This window comes from Pimephales promelas, chromosome 25 (genome assembly GCF_988280905.1).
Source record: "Pimephales promelas chromosome 25, fPimPro1.hap1.1, whole genome shotgun sequence".
Lineage (NCBI taxonomy): Eukaryota > Metazoa > Chordata > Actinopteri > Cypriniformes > Leuciscidae > Pimephales > Pimephales promelas.
The window spans coordinates 17,696,827-17,713,027 of NC_142793.1; the positions used below are offsets into that span (position 1 = coordinate 17,696,827).

General features: G+C 39.3%; 2 protein-coding genes across 9 annotated transcripts in view; one reads left to right on the plus strand and one right to left on the minus strand.

Annotated features, from left to right (window-relative positions):
- The first annotated feature begins 455 nt into the window (after positions 1 to 455).
- rlig1 (RNA 5'-phosphate and 3'-OH ligase 1) lies at positions 456 to 3,789 on the plus strand. Of its 2 annotated transcripts, none has more exons than XM_039646938.2 (7): positions 456 to 710; positions 979 to 1,093; positions 1,377 to 1,472; positions 1,669 to 1,785; positions 1,897 to 2,094; positions 2,393 to 2,562; positions 3,215 to 3,789. In XM_039646938.2, the coding sequence occupies exons 1-7, from the start codon at positions 618 to 620 to the stop codon at positions 3,401 to 3,403; spliced, it is 978 nt and encodes a 325-aa protein (XP_039502872.2). In that variant the 5' UTR covers positions 456 to 617; the 3' UTR covers positions 3,404 to 3,789. The 2 variants fall into 2 exon arrangements, with proteins under 2 accessions (XP_039502872.2, XP_039502871.2); XM_039646937.2 differs by having other exon boundaries at positions 457 to 710; positions 976 to 1,093.
- cep290 (centrosomal protein 290) overlaps positions 3,663 to 16,201 on the minus strand; it is a 29,177-nt gene continuing 16,638 nt past the window's right edge. For 5 of the 7 annotated variants that reach the window (XM_089127662.1, XM_089127664.1, XM_089127665.1 and 2 more), the window contains 26 exons: positions 15,745 to 15,896; positions 14,091 to 14,202; positions 13,568 to 14,023; positions 13,226 to 13,390; positions 13,030 to 13,137; positions 12,800 to 12,934; positions 12,456 to 12,719; positions 12,247 to 12,354; positions 11,904 to 12,103; positions 11,020 to 11,233; positions 10,655 to 10,792; positions 9,902 to 10,123; positions 8,810 to 8,938; positions 8,350 to 8,495; positions 8,005 to 8,160; positions 7,788 to 7,911; positions 6,345 to 6,479; positions 6,126 to 6,212; positions 5,881 to 6,045; positions 5,349 to 5,471; positions 5,080 to 5,252; positions 4,863 to 5,004; positions 4,549 to 4,622; positions 4,367 to 4,461; positions 4,225 to 4,283; positions 3,663 to 4,151 (listed from right to left, as the gene is read on the minus strand). In XM_089127662.1, the coding sequence (XP_088983788.1) occupies positions 3,969 to 4,151; positions 4,225 to 4,283; positions 4,367 to 4,461; positions 4,549 to 4,622; positions 4,863 to 5,004; positions 5,080 to 5,252; positions 5,349 to 5,471; positions 5,881 to 6,045; positions 6,126 to 6,212; positions 6,345 to 6,479; positions 7,788 to 7,911; positions 8,005 to 8,160; positions 8,350 to 8,495; positions 8,810 to 8,938; positions 9,902 to 10,123; positions 10,655 to 10,792; positions 11,020 to 11,233; positions 11,904 to 12,103; positions 12,247 to 12,354; positions 12,456 to 12,719; positions 12,800 to 12,934; positions 13,030 to 13,137; positions 13,226 to 13,390; positions 13,568 to 14,023; positions 14,091 to 14,202; positions 15,745 to 15,896 (4,065 nt within the window). In that variant the 3' untranslated portion in view covers positions 3,663 to 3,968. Of the gene's footprint in view, positions 4,152 to 4,224; positions 4,284 to 4,366; positions 4,462 to 4,548; positions 4,623 to 4,862; positions 5,005 to 5,079; positions 5,253 to 5,348; positions 5,472 to 5,880; positions 6,046 to 6,125; positions 6,213 to 6,344; positions 6,480 to 6,722; positions 7,656 to 7,783; positions 7,912 to 8,004; positions 8,161 to 8,349; positions 8,496 to 8,809; positions 8,939 to 9,901; positions 10,124 to 10,654; positions 10,793 to 11,019; positions 11,234 to 11,903; positions 12,104 to 12,246; positions 12,355 to 12,455; positions 12,720 to 12,799; positions 12,935 to 13,029; positions 13,138 to 13,225; positions 13,391 to 13,567; positions 14,024 to 14,090; positions 14,203 to 15,744; positions 15,897 to 16,201 lie in introns of those variants that run through there. The other 2 variants (XM_039646933.2, XR_016150673.1) reach the window with 2 other exon arrangements.

A 16,201-nucleotide genomic window follows, 5' to 3' on the forward strand; every position in this document is an offset into this window, starting at 1 on the left:
GTTACTGACTAGAATAGAGTAATTTAACACTTTATTTCTTATTACATCTATTACTGAATATCGAATTGAAAATGGCTATATTTACCTTCAGACTCATTGAGAAGCTTGTCTATCTCCACATTCAGCTCACAAAAAGGACCTGCATGATTTCGTAAGAAAGCATAAAGCTCATCTGATTCATTTTATCTAGTATTTTATTATTAGATTTTTTTCAGTCAGTGAATCTCAAAATGGCGCCCCCATGTGACGACCCGATCCATGTAGATTTTAAACGTTTTATTTAAATCTTTCTTCGTTTATTTAAATGTAAATGTAAAACGGTTTTAAAAATAAAATATCAAAAAGTTGCAATTACCTTTTTTTTCGGTCCGAGGCAGAAACGGGCTTTCATTCACTTGAAACCTGCTCAATATAAAAACAAACCGTTTACTCTCCGTTCCAATAGATGGCGACAAAAATCAACTTAACTCTACAGAAAGAGGAAATCTGAACAAAATAGTAGCACTAGGCGCATGTTCTGTTCGTTAGACTGATGTGATAATGTGTTGAACTCACCAGTCCACACTCAGTTTGTAAAGCAACACACCCCCTATTAAAGCTGATTAACAGCGGTCATAATGCGGCGGCGTCTGGGTTCAGTGCAACAGAAAATCCCATGCGTTTTCCTGACGGAAGTGAGAAACGAACCATCGAGAAAACGCGACTGCCAGGTGGGTAAGCTGGTCAAGTCAGCTGCAATTTTGTTACATTACATGTTGTCTCATCACCAAACCCCTATAACCATTGTAAATGCATTTTCATACCTATTTTAATGCATATTTTAGTCGGTGCATTGAAGGGAGAAGCTGCACTCAGCTGAAGCTATATCAACGGGTTGAACGTGCTATGTAATCACATAAAATATCATCATCATGCAATAGATTGAATTGATTATTATTAGATTGTACATGCTCTGGTTCTCTTATTCTCGTACAGCAGTTCCAGGTGGTGGCCACTGAGAAAGTGCATCCTACTGCTCTTGCCTCAGGGATTCACTGTGCTGAAGCAACTGAGAAGATTGATGGGACATGCTGCTACGTCACCACATACAAAGGTAGAAGCTGGCTCATAAACGAGTCGTAACCTGTGGCGATATTTATTTAGTCAAAAATACAGTAGTATTATAAAAATATTAGACTTTTCTATTTTAAAATGTAATTCCTGTGATAGCAAAGCTGAATCTTAACTTCTTTCAGAGTTCATTTCAATATGTTGATTTTTATACTCAGGAAACATTTCTTATCATTATTAATGTCTAAGAACAGTGCTGTCACTTTTGGCTAATTTAATTTGTCCTTGTTGAATAAAAGTAATAATTTAATTATTTTTTTATGAAGGGGAACCTTATCTCTGGGCTCGCTTGGATCGGAAACCCACCAAGCAGGCAGACAAGAGATTCAAAAAGTATCAGTATTCACAGAAGACCTATAAAGGTATTTCGGTCTAAAAAATCATTTTTATTTGAGATTTTTTCTAAATTAACCTTGACTCGCCATTTATCTTGTATAAATATTAGAACACAATAATGTTATTTTCACTCACTGGCTAACAAGAAACTGTCTCATAGCAGTGAATGAGAATGAAAAGAGCTAAACGTCAGATATTTTTTGATTCTCTTTTAAATAACAGGGTTTGTGTGGAACACGGATGAAGATTTCCGAGACGTCCCAGAATCCTGGATCGCTGCTCACAGAGTCAAGCATGAGAATGGCCATCCAGTGCCTGACGAACATGGACACATACCCGGTGGGTTGGTGTCTCTGAAACACGCTCTTGTTTCTCATCTTCTTGTTGCAATGTTATACTTGAAAATAAAGGCAGCTGATGGCATAGTAGTCATTTCTCTTTGTTACGAAGGTTGGGTTCCGGTGGATCAAACCAACAAGCAGTATTGCTGGCACGCCTCTGTGGTCAATTATGATGTTGGTGTTGCCCTTGTCCTGAAGACACATGGGGACGATGAAGGATTGCTTGAAATTGTCAGTGTTCCTCTGGCTGACCTCATGGAGCAAACCCTTGAACTTATCGGGACCAATGTTAACGGAAATCCATATGGCAAGTATAAAGGTTCAAAGTTTGGGGTTAATGTTTTTGAAATAAGTCTTTTTATTTGATCAAAAATACAACAGTAATTGTAAATAGTAATTCAAATTATAATAAATGTTTTCTATTGCAATGTATTTTACTCATGAAACTGAGATACACTTTCTTTCAGGAGTGTTTGAAATTTTGATAAATAAAAGTAATAATATCTTTCAAAAACCTTGTGAATGGTAGTGTAAGGGTTTTAGGAAGTAAGAAACCAACTGAAATCCTGTTGGGTTTGGAAGCAACTGACTGTGGGATTTTGTAGGTTTGGGAAGTAAGAAGCATCCAGTCCATGTTCTGGTGCCTCACGGGATCCTGCGCATCAGGAACGCTCCTCCAGTGGAATTCCAGCAGCTGTTTTCCTGGTTTCAGGAATGCCAAGAGGGGCAAGTGGAGGGAATTGTTTGGCACTGTGATAACGGGACACTGGTTAAGGTAAACAAAGAGTTTATAAGGCTATATCTACATTACTCTGGATATATTTGAAAACAGTGTTTTCCAAAAGTTCATCCACACTGAAACGTTGGAAACGCCGGCCAGGTTGCACTCGCTCTCCATTATATATTTGGTCTATAACACGACTGCGCTGATGTTTTGTCGCAGGACAGCAAATGCAAGTACATTTCTGTCATTTTTGGAGGACTGCGATAATTAGTGGGCTCCAAGGAACATGCGTCATTGTTTTCATTGTCCACACTACAAATTTATCCACTTGGGAAAACTTTTTCAAAAAGCTCGGTTTTCACAGGATAAAAATGACACCATTGTCAAACGATCTAAAAAACCTGTTTTCTGCCGCCAGGCCGTTAGATGCCGATGAAAAACTATAGACTGAACATTTAATACGCATGTCCACGACGTCATTGTTTGCGCTTTGAAACGGTTTGTGTTTTTAGGCGCCCAAAACACCATTATCATGTAATATTATGGCATAAAGTTTTCTGTTTTTAGTTGAAAACAGTATCGTGTTAACAGTCCCTCAGTGTGGATGTGATAGTGTGGACAAGGCCTAAGTAAACCTCATTCTGCTACTGTTGCCATGATCCACATTTTCTTTGGATTAAACCATGTTAAATCTTATCTTCAGATACACCGCCATCATCTCGGTCTGAAATGGCCTGTTGGTGACGCTTTCCTGAACACCAGACCTGTGGTCGTCCACGTTGATGAAACAACATGTGATCCAGATGCTTCCGAGAAGGATTTGTTCAAATCATTCTCCAACATAAATGGACAACACTTCAGCTGCTTACAGGATATTCAGTTTGAACCCTGATCCTATAAAATATAACTACCAAACATTCCTACTACATCTGGTTTAAACCAGAGTGAAGGTTTCCCAACACTCAATATTAGCCAAAACTGCCTGTTCTGAATTCCCATTGACACCTTGCACATATTTGCACTTGGGAATGTGATGTATGCAAATGCTGTGATTGCTTTATATTTTGCACTTTTTCCATTTCTTTTAGAGAATGGTAGTTTTTCTTTTGTTTAAATAGGTTTCAGAGGACGTTCAGTAATATGTATATAAATAAACAAAGCAAACTGATGTTTATTACATCTAAGGGGTCTTATAAATGAGGCAGTGGTGGATAATTATTCATGCAAAAAGAAAAAAAAAAACCTTTTAGTTTCAGTTCTTGCTAGTAAGGCCACAAATATTGTAAAACCTAACTTTGTATGAAAACGTTTTAGTATTAGACAAAAAAAATAAATAAACATCTACTTATAAAACATTTCAACTTAATTAATTGCACTATTGTTACATGTACATATTTGGCTCTAAATAAGCTGTAGCAATAAAATCTGTTGACCTGAAAAATCTGATCTGATGTCTGTTAGCTGATAGACACGTCTACAGGAATCGCCACACCAAACTGATCCGACAGCTTCTTCAGCTGTTCCTCTAGGATGATGTTTTTCTTCACCTCCTCGTTGTAATTAAATTTAAGATCCTCAAGTTCCTCGAAAAATGTCGGGTCAAAGCTTTTTAGCTCTTGGGTCAGTTTCCTTACTTCATCCTAAAATGAAAGAATTTAGAATGTGACTTGGTTTAAAAAAGCTGATTATTTAGAGATTGTTATTTAGGAATACCTGTAATTTCTTTTTTTCGGTATTTGCGGCTTTAATTTGTTCCTGGAGCTCATTGAATCCTACAAAACGGGGGCCAGGCTGATGATATATGCATCACGTCGTTGTACAATAATATGTAATTCTTAATCAATGGTGATCTTACCTGGTCCTACTTTGCTGGTCCCAAGCTGCTCATCGTACCTTTGGATCTGTCGAAGAAGTTGAGCTTTCTCTCTCTCAAGTTGTTTATTGGCAAATCTAAATGGGACATTTGGCAATGAATGAGTTTTCAGTTGTTTTATGTATTTTGAAGTCTATGGATATTCTGCCTGTTGAGTGCTTCACCTCACTGATTGAAACTCTCTGGCAAGTCCTTTGTCAGTGGTCGAATCCACTGGGATATTTTTAAGAAGTTCCACCTGTTGATACACATTAGGTTATTAGGCAATGTTCGCATGTTAAAGCTGGAATACACTACACAGCTTTTAAAACCAGAACAGGAAATAAAACAGTCAAAAATCCATTTGACGAATTCCAGACACACTGCAAAAGGACACATTAACACAACTTCAAAGTCCCCTTTGCCCTCAAATGAGGTCAAAAACCTGTGGTGTGTTTCAGCTTGTATTATAGTGTTATTATACAGATCAGTGTCTCACTTGTTCCTTCAGCTGGCTGACAACGATTTTTGTGGCATGCTGTTTCTCATTAGCCTCGTTTAGCTGCACCTTCAGTTCTGATATGCTGGAGTTTTTCTTAGCGATTTCACTCTCAAGACCTTTCATCTTGTTTTCAAATAACCTGTGAAGGGAAAATTGAATAACGACCACACGTGAATATGTAATTGATAAAGTAATACTCAAGTGAATGTCCTACCTAGCCACAACTGAAGATTTCCCGGGTTTGCCTTCTCCCGTCTCTATAGATGACGCCTTTGACTGTGCTAATAACAGACTCTGATTGGTCTCCTCGAGCTCCGCCTTTAGTTTCTCATTGGTTACTTCAAGACTGGCCTTTGCGACCCTCAGCTTTTCTACAGCTTCTGCTTCCTGCAATTTACCAAAAAATCATGCATCTTGTATTAATTGATGTATTAAGGGCACATACATGGAAGTTTTATACATGAAGGTAATGGAAATGATTACCTTTTTAATATCTTTACGCAAGCGTTCATTTTCCATCATGATTTTCTCAATGCCCTTGGTTTTTGACTCAAGTCTTGCGTTTAGCTGCTCCTCTTGTTTTCCTTTCAGCTTTTCATATTCTGACTGTAACAAACAACATTACAGAATGTAGAAAAGAATGATGTACTTGAACAAAACTATCACAATCTTGTATTGTTTCCACAAATTAAACAGCACAAAATTGTCATTGTTTCACATCATAAGACCTCAAAGTATCATCAGGGCCCTTTTATTTACTAAAATAGCAAATGTTCATTTTGGGTTGAACTATCCCTTTAAGTATTTTCGAATTTGATAATTATAAGAAATGTTCCTTGAGCTGCAAATGATCTTATTAGAATGGTTTCTGAAGGATCATGTGACATTGAAGACTGAAGTAGTGATGTAGAAAAGTCACAGAAATAAATTACACAAGAGACTTCTTTCAAAACCATTAAATTAAATCTTACCAACTTGTAAATGGCAGTGTGTCATTGATGTTCACAAAATGTACCTTAAGTTTCACATGGTCCTGTTCCAGTTTTGCAAGCTGCTCACGCACATTGACTTCTGATGTCTTCTTCAAGCTCTCATTCTCTCTCTGAACTTTCTCCACTACCTTCTTCATCAGTGCGATAGTCTTCTCCAGCTCAGGTACGGTTTTCCCACTGCGGCCAGACTGTATGGGAGGAGCAACAAATATGAATAAGAGAGATGAGAGGATCAGTGTTTTAAGAGCTCAGACATGCTGCTACCAACCCCACGAATATGGCTGAGTCTCTTCTCCACTTCAGCTTTCTCCTTCTTCAAAACACTGCACATCTCTTTGAGGTCGGACACCTGATCCTTTCATTACAGGAAGAAGAAAGTAAGTACAACAGATTGATTAGTAATTCAGGTTAAATTATGTTATGCAGTTGGTAGGTGGTTTAAATGTTTTTTTTTATCATGCTATTAATAATTTAGATTTGACTGTACTTTTAATCGAGGCAAGTCCTTGTTTGCTTGCTCCAGTTGGAAACGAAGTTCAAGGTTTTCAGAGGACAACCTGAGGTTTTCTTTTTGGAACTCATGTTCTCTTTGAGATGGGGTACCAGAACCCCGGCCAGACGTCTACAGAAACAACAAAGAGATGTTAAAGCCATAGAAAACGCATATCTAAACAACGCCCAGACAACAACAAAAAAAAATTCGATGCAAGATGGAGAGGATGCAATACAAAGACAAAGTTGCTATGGGACAAAAGCAGACACTCCGCGTCTGGAAAGTCACAAGCTCAAAGCCAACACTGCTATAGGGCGGACAACTGGAAGCTTTTTGCTAGAACTTGAGTGGGAACTCCTATGCGTCAAGTACCTTTCGAGCTTTCACTGTGCTTTTCATTTTCTGCTCTTTGTCATGAAAGTCGGTGAAGGCTGATTCTACAGGTTGCAGAATATCCAAGACATCAAGTTTACTTTCAACATCATTCAGATCAGGGTTCAGCTCCTTAGGGGAGGAACCTTTCAAATCCTCACTTAAAATAGGGTCCACATCTTCCACTGGTATGAAGGACATGGTCTCCTCCATTGTTGGTTCTTCAGGCACCAGTTTGGCATCAAATGTGGTTGAACCGCTGTTTTCTTCTTCTGTTTTCTTCATCGTTTCTTCTTCCTCAACCTCTGCAGATGTTTTCAAATGTATTGGATCATCTTCAGATTTTAAAGACTCTGTGATCTCAATCTGTTGTTCTTCAGGCTCTTGTTCCTTATCTCTGTCTTGTGGATAATCCTCCAGTTGTACCTTTGAAGTCTCTGGCTCTGTGTGAGTCCTACTGTTGTCCAACATTTCTTCTGCATGTGTGTGTCCATTATCAGCTAGTTTATCTTCCAGCTGATCTTCTTCCAAAGCCTTTTCTTGATGTGTCAGCCCTGGCTTTATCTCTTCTGTCTCTCTATTAGTCTTCAGTTCTTCCAGTGCATGTTCCGAAACTACTATATCTTGTCCTCCTTGAGCCTTATCTGGTTCGTTTTTTTCTTCCTCAACAGATTCCTCTTTTTCGACTTCATTCACATCTTCTGGTTGTAGATCAACAACACAATTTTCCTTGTTCTGTTCCTCATTTTGAGTCACTTCTGCTGCACTTGTGAAGAAAGTTTGAGTTGCTGCTTCCTTTTCAATTTCAGTTGATCCAGGGATTGTGTCATGTAATACTGGAGACTGAGATTGCTCAGCATCACTAACATCAAAAGTCATAGAACGAACTTTTGATGATGAACTGAGCTGAGATGTCGATGTCAGATGTTTGTCCTTCGTTATTGTTGATGGAATAGAGGTATGGAGAAGGAAACGTGTTTGAGAGGAAGCATGAGAGTGATGTTAGTGGAGTGAAATTCATGAAAAAGTGTTAAAAGACGGCAAGATGGAAAGTGTTGCACCTACAGATGGTCTGGATGGAGACTCTTTGGATTGTTGACTTTCCAGGGAGTGAATCCTCTCCTCAAGATATCGGTTCCTGATGATGATATCCTCCATTGCAGCATCACGGGGTAAAGCCTGCTGCTGCCTTCAAACCAACCATACATATTAAACATTCATCAAGCAAATAGATAAATTGCACATACTGCTTTGATACAAAGGGGCATGATTTGGAACACACTTTATGACTTTGATTTGCTGCTCCAGTTCAACGTTTCTTTTATGTAGTTCTTCAGTCTCTCTGTCCGCTTCAAGGGTCCGTGCACCAACGACCTGATCTGCGGTCACTCCTCTACCCTTTAGTTTCCTCTGCAGGCCCAACTTCTCCTGCTCCAACCTTCATGGACATCAGCCAACATAAACATGTGGAAATCTTCAACTTTTGTTCTTGCTTTTAATAAATGGTAAAGTTAAGCTCACATCTATTGCATACATGTAGGTCTTATTTATTTAAGATTCCTCAAACTTTTAATGCATCATTTGAAACTGTCCATTATGTGGATGGATTAGTGTTCATGGCACAGACCTGCTGTAAAGTTCCTTGATCGTTGATAATTGTTTAGACAGAGAATCCACTTCTTTCTCCTTCTCCTTGAGAACGTTCCGCACTTTCTCCACCCTGGCCTGCCACTTTTTACCTTCCTCCCACCTCACAATTTCTTCTTTGGCAGACTGCAAATATAGAAATAACTAAGATTTAAATAAAAGACTCATACATGATTAAGATGTCAATATATCAGCAAAGATTACATAAGAGTTCAAACAAACTAAAAAAGTTTATCAAAGTTGTCTTAAGACAAGAACGGGTATTGTTCAAAATTCATGTATAACTTTGATGAAAGGTTTTGATCCACTTCAACTGTTGACTACTGTATTTACCACTGAACGATATAAAGGTTTCTTTAGGGTTTTTCCACACATTTTTCTGCAATTGATTAATCTGCCTAACTGAATTTTTCCCCATAGTAAATGCAGTTCTAGTTCACCTTGTCCTCCTTCAGTACGCTCCTCTTGTCTGTAGGGTCCGAGATATACTTCCTGTCCAGCTCCTGCTCTAACTTACGAATCTTCTTCTGAAGAGCCTCTACTGTGGGTCCATCACTCTCTGCCTGAGCCTGCACACACAAACACCAAACACACACATACATCATCAGCTCTGATGTACAGTTGTGGGAAAAGTCACATTTATTTATTTATTATTTTAGACTTTTATTTTATTCTTGCTCTGACAATTGTATTTTCTTTCTCTCTTTCTCAAATTGTTTTTGGCATATGGCTGCATTTATTTGATCAAAAATACAGTAAACCAGTAATATTAAAAATGTAAAATATTATAAATTTAAAATAACAGTTTTCTAATTGAATGCATTTCAAAATGTAATTTATTCCTGTAATGGCAAAGCTGAATTTTCAGAATCATTACTCCAGTCTTCAGTGTCACATGATGTTCAAAAATCATTCTAATATGCTGATTTGGTGCTTAAGAAACATTTCTCATAATTATCGATGTTCAACACAGTTGTGATGCTCAATATTTTTGAAGAGGCTACTGTCGACCGTCTGGTTACCAACATTCTGTAAAATATCTCCTTTTGTGTTCAACAAAAGCAAGAAACTCAAACAGTTTCAGAACAACATGACGGCGACTAAGTTCACATTTTTTGGTGAACTATCCCTTTAAGCACTTTGTAAACAGTTGAAAGGTACTATATAAATAAAGTATAACTTGATTTACTTTAATAGGTGAAGAGGACTATAATTATACATACAAATAAAGCCCCTGTTATTTTTCTTTCCAAGGACCACAAACTCCAATAGGAGTAAAAGCGAGGAGCAACACAATGGTGTCTAGACGTATTCACTGCCGTCAAAGAAGTGCTCTGTTCAACCAGACATTGAGCAGAAGCTCTTCGTTTGCAGAGAAAAGAGGGCTGATGACTCACTGTCCAAATGCTCTGAGCTGCTGGTAGGATTACTCTCAAGATCAGCGAGACAGGAATTTTAAGACCGTGAACATTTATGGTACAAGTGACTAAGGGTAAAGAACCTCTCTGGATTGGAAAAACATGCAGTCTGACCTGTAGGCCACTGCTGAGCCTCTGGACCTTCTTCTTCTGCTCATTCAGCTGATCTTCCAGAGCCTCTTTCTCACTTTGCAACTTGTTATGTGATTTTTGGCTCCTCTGAAGATCCATGTTCAAGTTCTCCAGCTCCTCTTTCAGCGAGTTTTCTCTGGCTTTTGCCGCTCGTACGCCATCCTTAGCCAGCTGGAGCTCCTCATTAAGGTCCCTCACACATGCCTGATGAGGAACACGGGGATAAATAATTGCTTGGTTAGGTTTGGAGTACAATTCAGTATCTTAAAATGGTGTTAAAAACCAGAAAGTTGAAAGTTTATTGGTTGCTCTCACCAATTAACTGTCCTATGGCATAATTTTTTAAAACTTGATAGACAAATGATTAATACAAGCAACAGGCCAGTGCTTTTTAAAATTTAATTTTAAACATTTAAAACAAGTTATGAGCAATATATTTTTATTGTTACATTTAGCAAACGTTTTAATCATTAACTAAATAAATTGTTTTATTGGTTTTTGAAGGTGATTTATTCAGATCAATTTGTATTTTTAATGAAGTGATAATACATTAATTCAAGTCACCCTCCTCCTAATCTTCCATGAAAACTATATCTTGATTTTTACCTTGCAATTTGGTGAGCTTCTACAAAATGACATATGTGCCAGGTAAAGTATTGAGACAACAGATAAGGGAATCATTTTCTTTTCCATTTTAGAAGCTGGTAGGAATTTAGGCTTCTTCCTTATTTTTACCCGTAGCTCCTTGGTCTGCTTGTCAACAATCTGCTGAACATTGAGGGCCTCTTCCTTCTGAGCAGCATTGGCGATGATCTGCTGTTCTGCTTGAGATGTCAACTCTCCACGAAGTTCCAAGAGAGCTTTACTGAGAGCCTGCAGATGACCGAATTCTTATCTTAGCCACTTTCAAACATCACAGTGGAAAAACCTATCCAGAAGAATTAAGGTGATATCACTAAATTTTGGCCCAGTGTCATGGGATCTCAAGAAACATTCCCAACAGCCTGGGTTTCAATTGAAATGACTATTTCACCCATGAAATTCACCGATAAACAGTAAATCTGACTGCACATTTACACTAGCTGTCCACTGTGTGGTACCTTCAGCTGTTTCTCCTTGAGTGCCAGCTGTGTCTTCAACCGCTCCACAAGGTTCTTCATGGTGTTTGATGGTGATCTGACATTGGCCTCTTTCTGGGCCTCTACTTCCGTACGGAGGTAATGCAGCTCTTTTTCCATCTGAACGACCTGAGTTCTCAGCTCTTCTGCCTCCTGCGACAGACCCTTCATTTGGGCAACATGTCTCTCCTCCAGTCTTGGAAATGAAAGACCATTAAAAGTGGCATGAGGAATAAATATCTTGATATTGATCAACATTGTTTCTAGGCTTGAGCCCTATCACACACCCGCCGCAAAGCGGCACCAGACACGACGCAAGTGTTTTTTGTTAGTTTCACCCCGACGCAGTTGTTTTCATGTCCTGCACCATGCTGTTTAAATAGCAAATGCATTTGCACCTAGTTGTTCGCCCATGAGGGCGCATCGTTGGCGCGTTTCCATTTGGAGGCAACTAAAATAGACTGTGCCAGTGACCAACAAAAACCTGGTCTAAAGTCAATGGCACAGTATTTCTTTTTGTTATTTAAAGGGTGCATTAGTAATATGCGCCTATAGGCGGGTGCACAATGGGCGTACATTCTGCTTATTACACACAAAGACACACGCAGCAGCACACAAACTAGCCAAATATTACAAATAAAAGGATTACAATGTAAAAGATTTATATTCTGTACATAAAGATATGGTGGAATCCGGCTTGTCCCGTAGAGCAGATCCGCCACGTAAATTCCGTAAATAGCACGGCCATTTTTCCCATCATTAAACTAGCAAAAGTGGATTCGGACAGACCTAAGTGCATTTCCACGGGGCGCTTGAAACTATGCGCTTAGATCATTAAAATAGGGACCCTTGTTTTAATGTCTCACCTGGAGGTTTCTGCAGCATGTTCCATGGCTTGTGCTGCTGCCAGCTGTCTCTGTTGGTCCAGCTCTGCAATGACCCCTCTCAGCTTGTGTGTCAGTGAGGAGAGCGAATTGTCCTGCTCAGTCACCGTCTGCTCCATTTCTGCCAACCGCACCAAGTGCTTATTGGTGGGTACGGTGAGGGTGGGTTTCTTCATTAGCTCCTAGAGAAGAATAAAACTGAGTATAGCCTTCTAAAGTTGACAGCAGCCATGATTTATGACATTACCATATTTATTTTGTGCACTAGTTTCTACTTTCTGGCCCGATATCCTACATTGAGCTTTATAATGAATACGCTAGGTACCAGAGCTGTCCGTTTGAAACAGTCCAGCGATGTGTCCATATACACGTCCAGTTTCTGATGCAGAGCCCTGACCTCTTCCTCATGCTTTTTGCCAATCTCTTCCTGCTCCTGGGAAAATATAAAATCAAGATATATGAGCTTTTATGCATTTTATTGTGCAATAAAGATCACCAGTTTATGATGCCTCAGTTTTTAAGTTAAATAGGCACCTGACGAGCCTTTGCTAACATGTTCTGGTACTTCTTGAGAACCTCTTCTTTCTGATCCAGGCGCCCTTGTAAGTTATTAATGGTCTGGTGGGCAACTTTTAGGGTGGGCTGGCTCTCAGAGTCCTCTTGTTTGCTCAGGTCAGCCAGGAGCTTCTCTCTCTCAGCAGCGGCTGGGAGCCGAAGCCTCAGTTCATTGATCACTTTGTCTCGAGATAAGACGTTCTGTTCTGATGTCCACAAAGCAGCTTCTTTGTCCTTCAGCTTCTGCTCAGAGAAATAATCTTACTTAACAAGGTTTGCAATTGGTAAAATTTCCAAAATCACTTGATGAATAAAAAAAGTACCTCTTCCAGAATTTTGCAGGTGGCTTTTGTCTCAAGGATGGTACGAACGTGCTCTTTGATTTTTCCAAGAGCGTAGTCTAACTGGTGTGCTAAAGGCTGATTTGGATCCGGCAGAGAGCCTGTGGCTTCCTCAAACTAAACTCAAACAGGACAAGTTAGGTGTAAGTTAAATTGTAGATTATTAAACAGCTTATCACTATCCAGAAACAAATGTTTGTCAATTCTGCCACCTTCTGAGCTGTGCTTAGGATTTCATTCTGCTGTTTCTCATAGGAGTCGAGCTGGCGCTCCAGTTGCACCTCTCTCTGATCCCAGATTAGTTGCCGCTCCTCAAGAAGCTGATACAAGGATAATAAATATAATTAGAAATCATGATTGAAGTATGCTCAAAAATAGAGAAGAAACCCGTTTAAATGCAATACTGACATTATTCTGCTGCACCAGCTCCTCTTCCTGGCCGCTGATGGTGCGTTCCTGCTCCGCCATAATGTTCTTCAAGTATTTTATCTCTTCCCGCTGGGTATTAAGCTCTCTGCTCTGCCTCATTTCCAACAGACGTACTTCCTCCAGTTTCTTATGCCACTCGATCACCTGTAGGGGTTGATATTAAACTGTAAATTCTGCAGCTGAGTGTAAATGACTGTTTATGGGAAAAATTTCCTTTAACTTGAATATATACAAGATATAAATATATATGAATAATTTTTTTCTCAATATAATTAAAAAAAATATGTTTTCAAGAATCACATCACAACTCAATCAACCTACTTTCTGCGCTCCTTTAGCATCTTTGAGTGTTGCTATGAGCTCTTCCAACCCCTTCAGCTTTAGCTCCAGTTCTTGTGCCTTCATTTCTGCTTTCCTCCTTTCCTCCGCCGCCTTTTGCGCTTCCTCCCTGGCCCGTGCCCTGTCCTCCTGCAGGTGGAGCATGGTGTTGGAAAACTTCTCCTGTTGGGCCAGTGGCAAGGCTCCTGAGAACTGTCTGCGGAGGGCCTGAATGGTGTGGCGCAGGTATCTGGCCCGCTGATGCCCCTCCTGCCTTGCGTGCCACAGCGTCTGCTGCTGGGCATCCAGCTGCTGTTCGACTCGGAGCTTTTGCGCTTCGAGTTTCTGCAGGCGCGTGTTGGCGGCCTCCAGCCGGCTGATTGCTGTGGTCTCGCTCAGCTGGAGAGCTACAATGTGCTGGTGGAGTTTGGCGATGAGGGCCTTTTCGTCGGACTGAGCCTGAAGAGGAGATGTGCATTTAGTGGCTTGATCTAAAGGGTGCATAGCTGAGAAGAGAAAAACATACCTGGTAGTCCAACACCTGTCTCCTCAGGCTTTCTACTTCCTTCTCTCTCGACTGCTGTCTGGCCTCCAGAGCGGACACCTGCATTTTAGCGACATCGGACACCTCCCTCAGTCTGCAAACATTTTAAAAGGGTTGATTTGAGTGAATGAGAACCAGGTTAGTTTCTCCTAAAATCTATAAGCATATCCTTGGTTATAAAGCTTAACACCTGTAAATGGATATGCTTATAGATTTTAGGAGAAATCAACCTGGTTCTCCTCTACCCACCTACATAAAAGGAATCAGTATAACGGTGCTAATATTTGGGGACTGTGATAGACAGTAAACTCAAATTTGACATGAACACAGAGATGATCTGCAAAAAAGGACAACAGAGATTGTATTTCCTAAGGAAGCTTAACTCTTTTAATGTTGATAAGGCTATGCGGTCTTTATTTTATGAATCTTTTTATCGAATCCGTTCTTACTTTTGCATTTTTTGCCTGGTGTGGGGGTTAGGTATGGGGGCCACATTGTGAAGGTGGTACTATAAGTTAACTGGTAAGTTAATTGGCTGTCCACAGGTCTCTTTGACAAACATTTATGAGAGGCAGGTTATGAGGAAAGCAGATGTCATATTGGACTGTGTAAATCATGCCCTTCATTGTTCTCTCCTCAGGTCAGAGATTTACCTTGTTTTAAGTCCAATAAGACTAAGAACTCTTTTATGCCAAGTTTGCATAATTCTATGATTTTAGATGAGTAATAGTGTTATAGTTTTTTATTTAGTAGTTTGTGTTGTATATTGGTATTTGTATGTGGTGTTTACCTGTTGTGTGACCTGTATGTTTACCTGGCTGCAAAACAAGTTTCCCTTAGGCGATAATAAACTGGAACTGAACTCTCTTACAACAGATGTTTGTGTACATTTGCTCATAATACCAGGTCTCTCAAGTTTTAAAGAAAGGCAAGAGTGATGGGTGTTGTCAGTGAATAGGATGTAAAACTGTTGGATAAATTACAGCCACTAATGAAAAAATGATGAAAATGATGAAACTTTCTCCAACAAGAGAACTCTTTTATACCAAGTGCAATTCGGTTGCTAAATTTGCATAATTCTATGACTTGAATGAGTAATAGTGTAATATTTTGTAGTTTGTGTGATAGGTGTTGTCAGTAAACATGGTGTAAAACTGTTGGATAAATTACAGACACTCTGTAATTTGCTATTTATTTTGTAATTTGCTGTTTAATGATGCTATTTATCTGGGAAACTTTCTCCAACAGCAGTCAAGATGTCAAGATGATTTTTTTGTAACATTAAAAAGGAGTTGACTTTTCTTGAATCTTATCCAGATACAATAGTCCTATTTTCTGATTAGCTATTGTGTAGCCCCTTTCTTTTTTTTGATTGGCTGATAGGTGGCAGGCTCGACTAAGAACTCTAGAGGAGACACGCTTGATTACTGCCGGCAAAGTGAGAGCGGCGCGGACAGAGACATTTTGTGTGCTGCGGCATATTAAATATATTAGAAATAGTTTTTCCAGCACGAGAAAATACAATGTGTGGCGGGAGTGCGTGACAAAAGACTGAAATGTGTGACACTTGAGAGCCCTGTGATACTGTTGTATTGTAAATAGCAAGCATGTGCACAGGTTGAGTCCACAGGCTTACTTGGACACTTCAATCCGCAGCTCTGCTTCAGTTTTCTCCAGTTCGGTGATTTGCTTGCGATCGGCGTCGCTGATCTGTTTGCTTACACTGTCCGCCAGCTCGTCCCTGAGCTCCCGCTCTATCCGCTGAGCCTCCAGGTTTAGTTTTGTGAGCTACACCGCCATACAGAAATATATGCAAAATATTAAATTTAGCGAATTAAATAAATAAAAAAATGTAATCAAATAAAGTAAAAGTGATGATAAAGGAAATTAAATCAAATTAAAGCCTATTTAAAGTTCAAAAATGTAATTAAATTAAAGATTATTAAAAGAACAAAATATTCTTTTTTCACTAAAAAGTTCTTTCACTAAAACAAAACAAAAGCTTATTAAACGTTTTATGAAATGTTTTATTCAAATAGAATAGAAGTGCATTTAATGTACAACATATGGTTTTTACAATATTACATATTCAA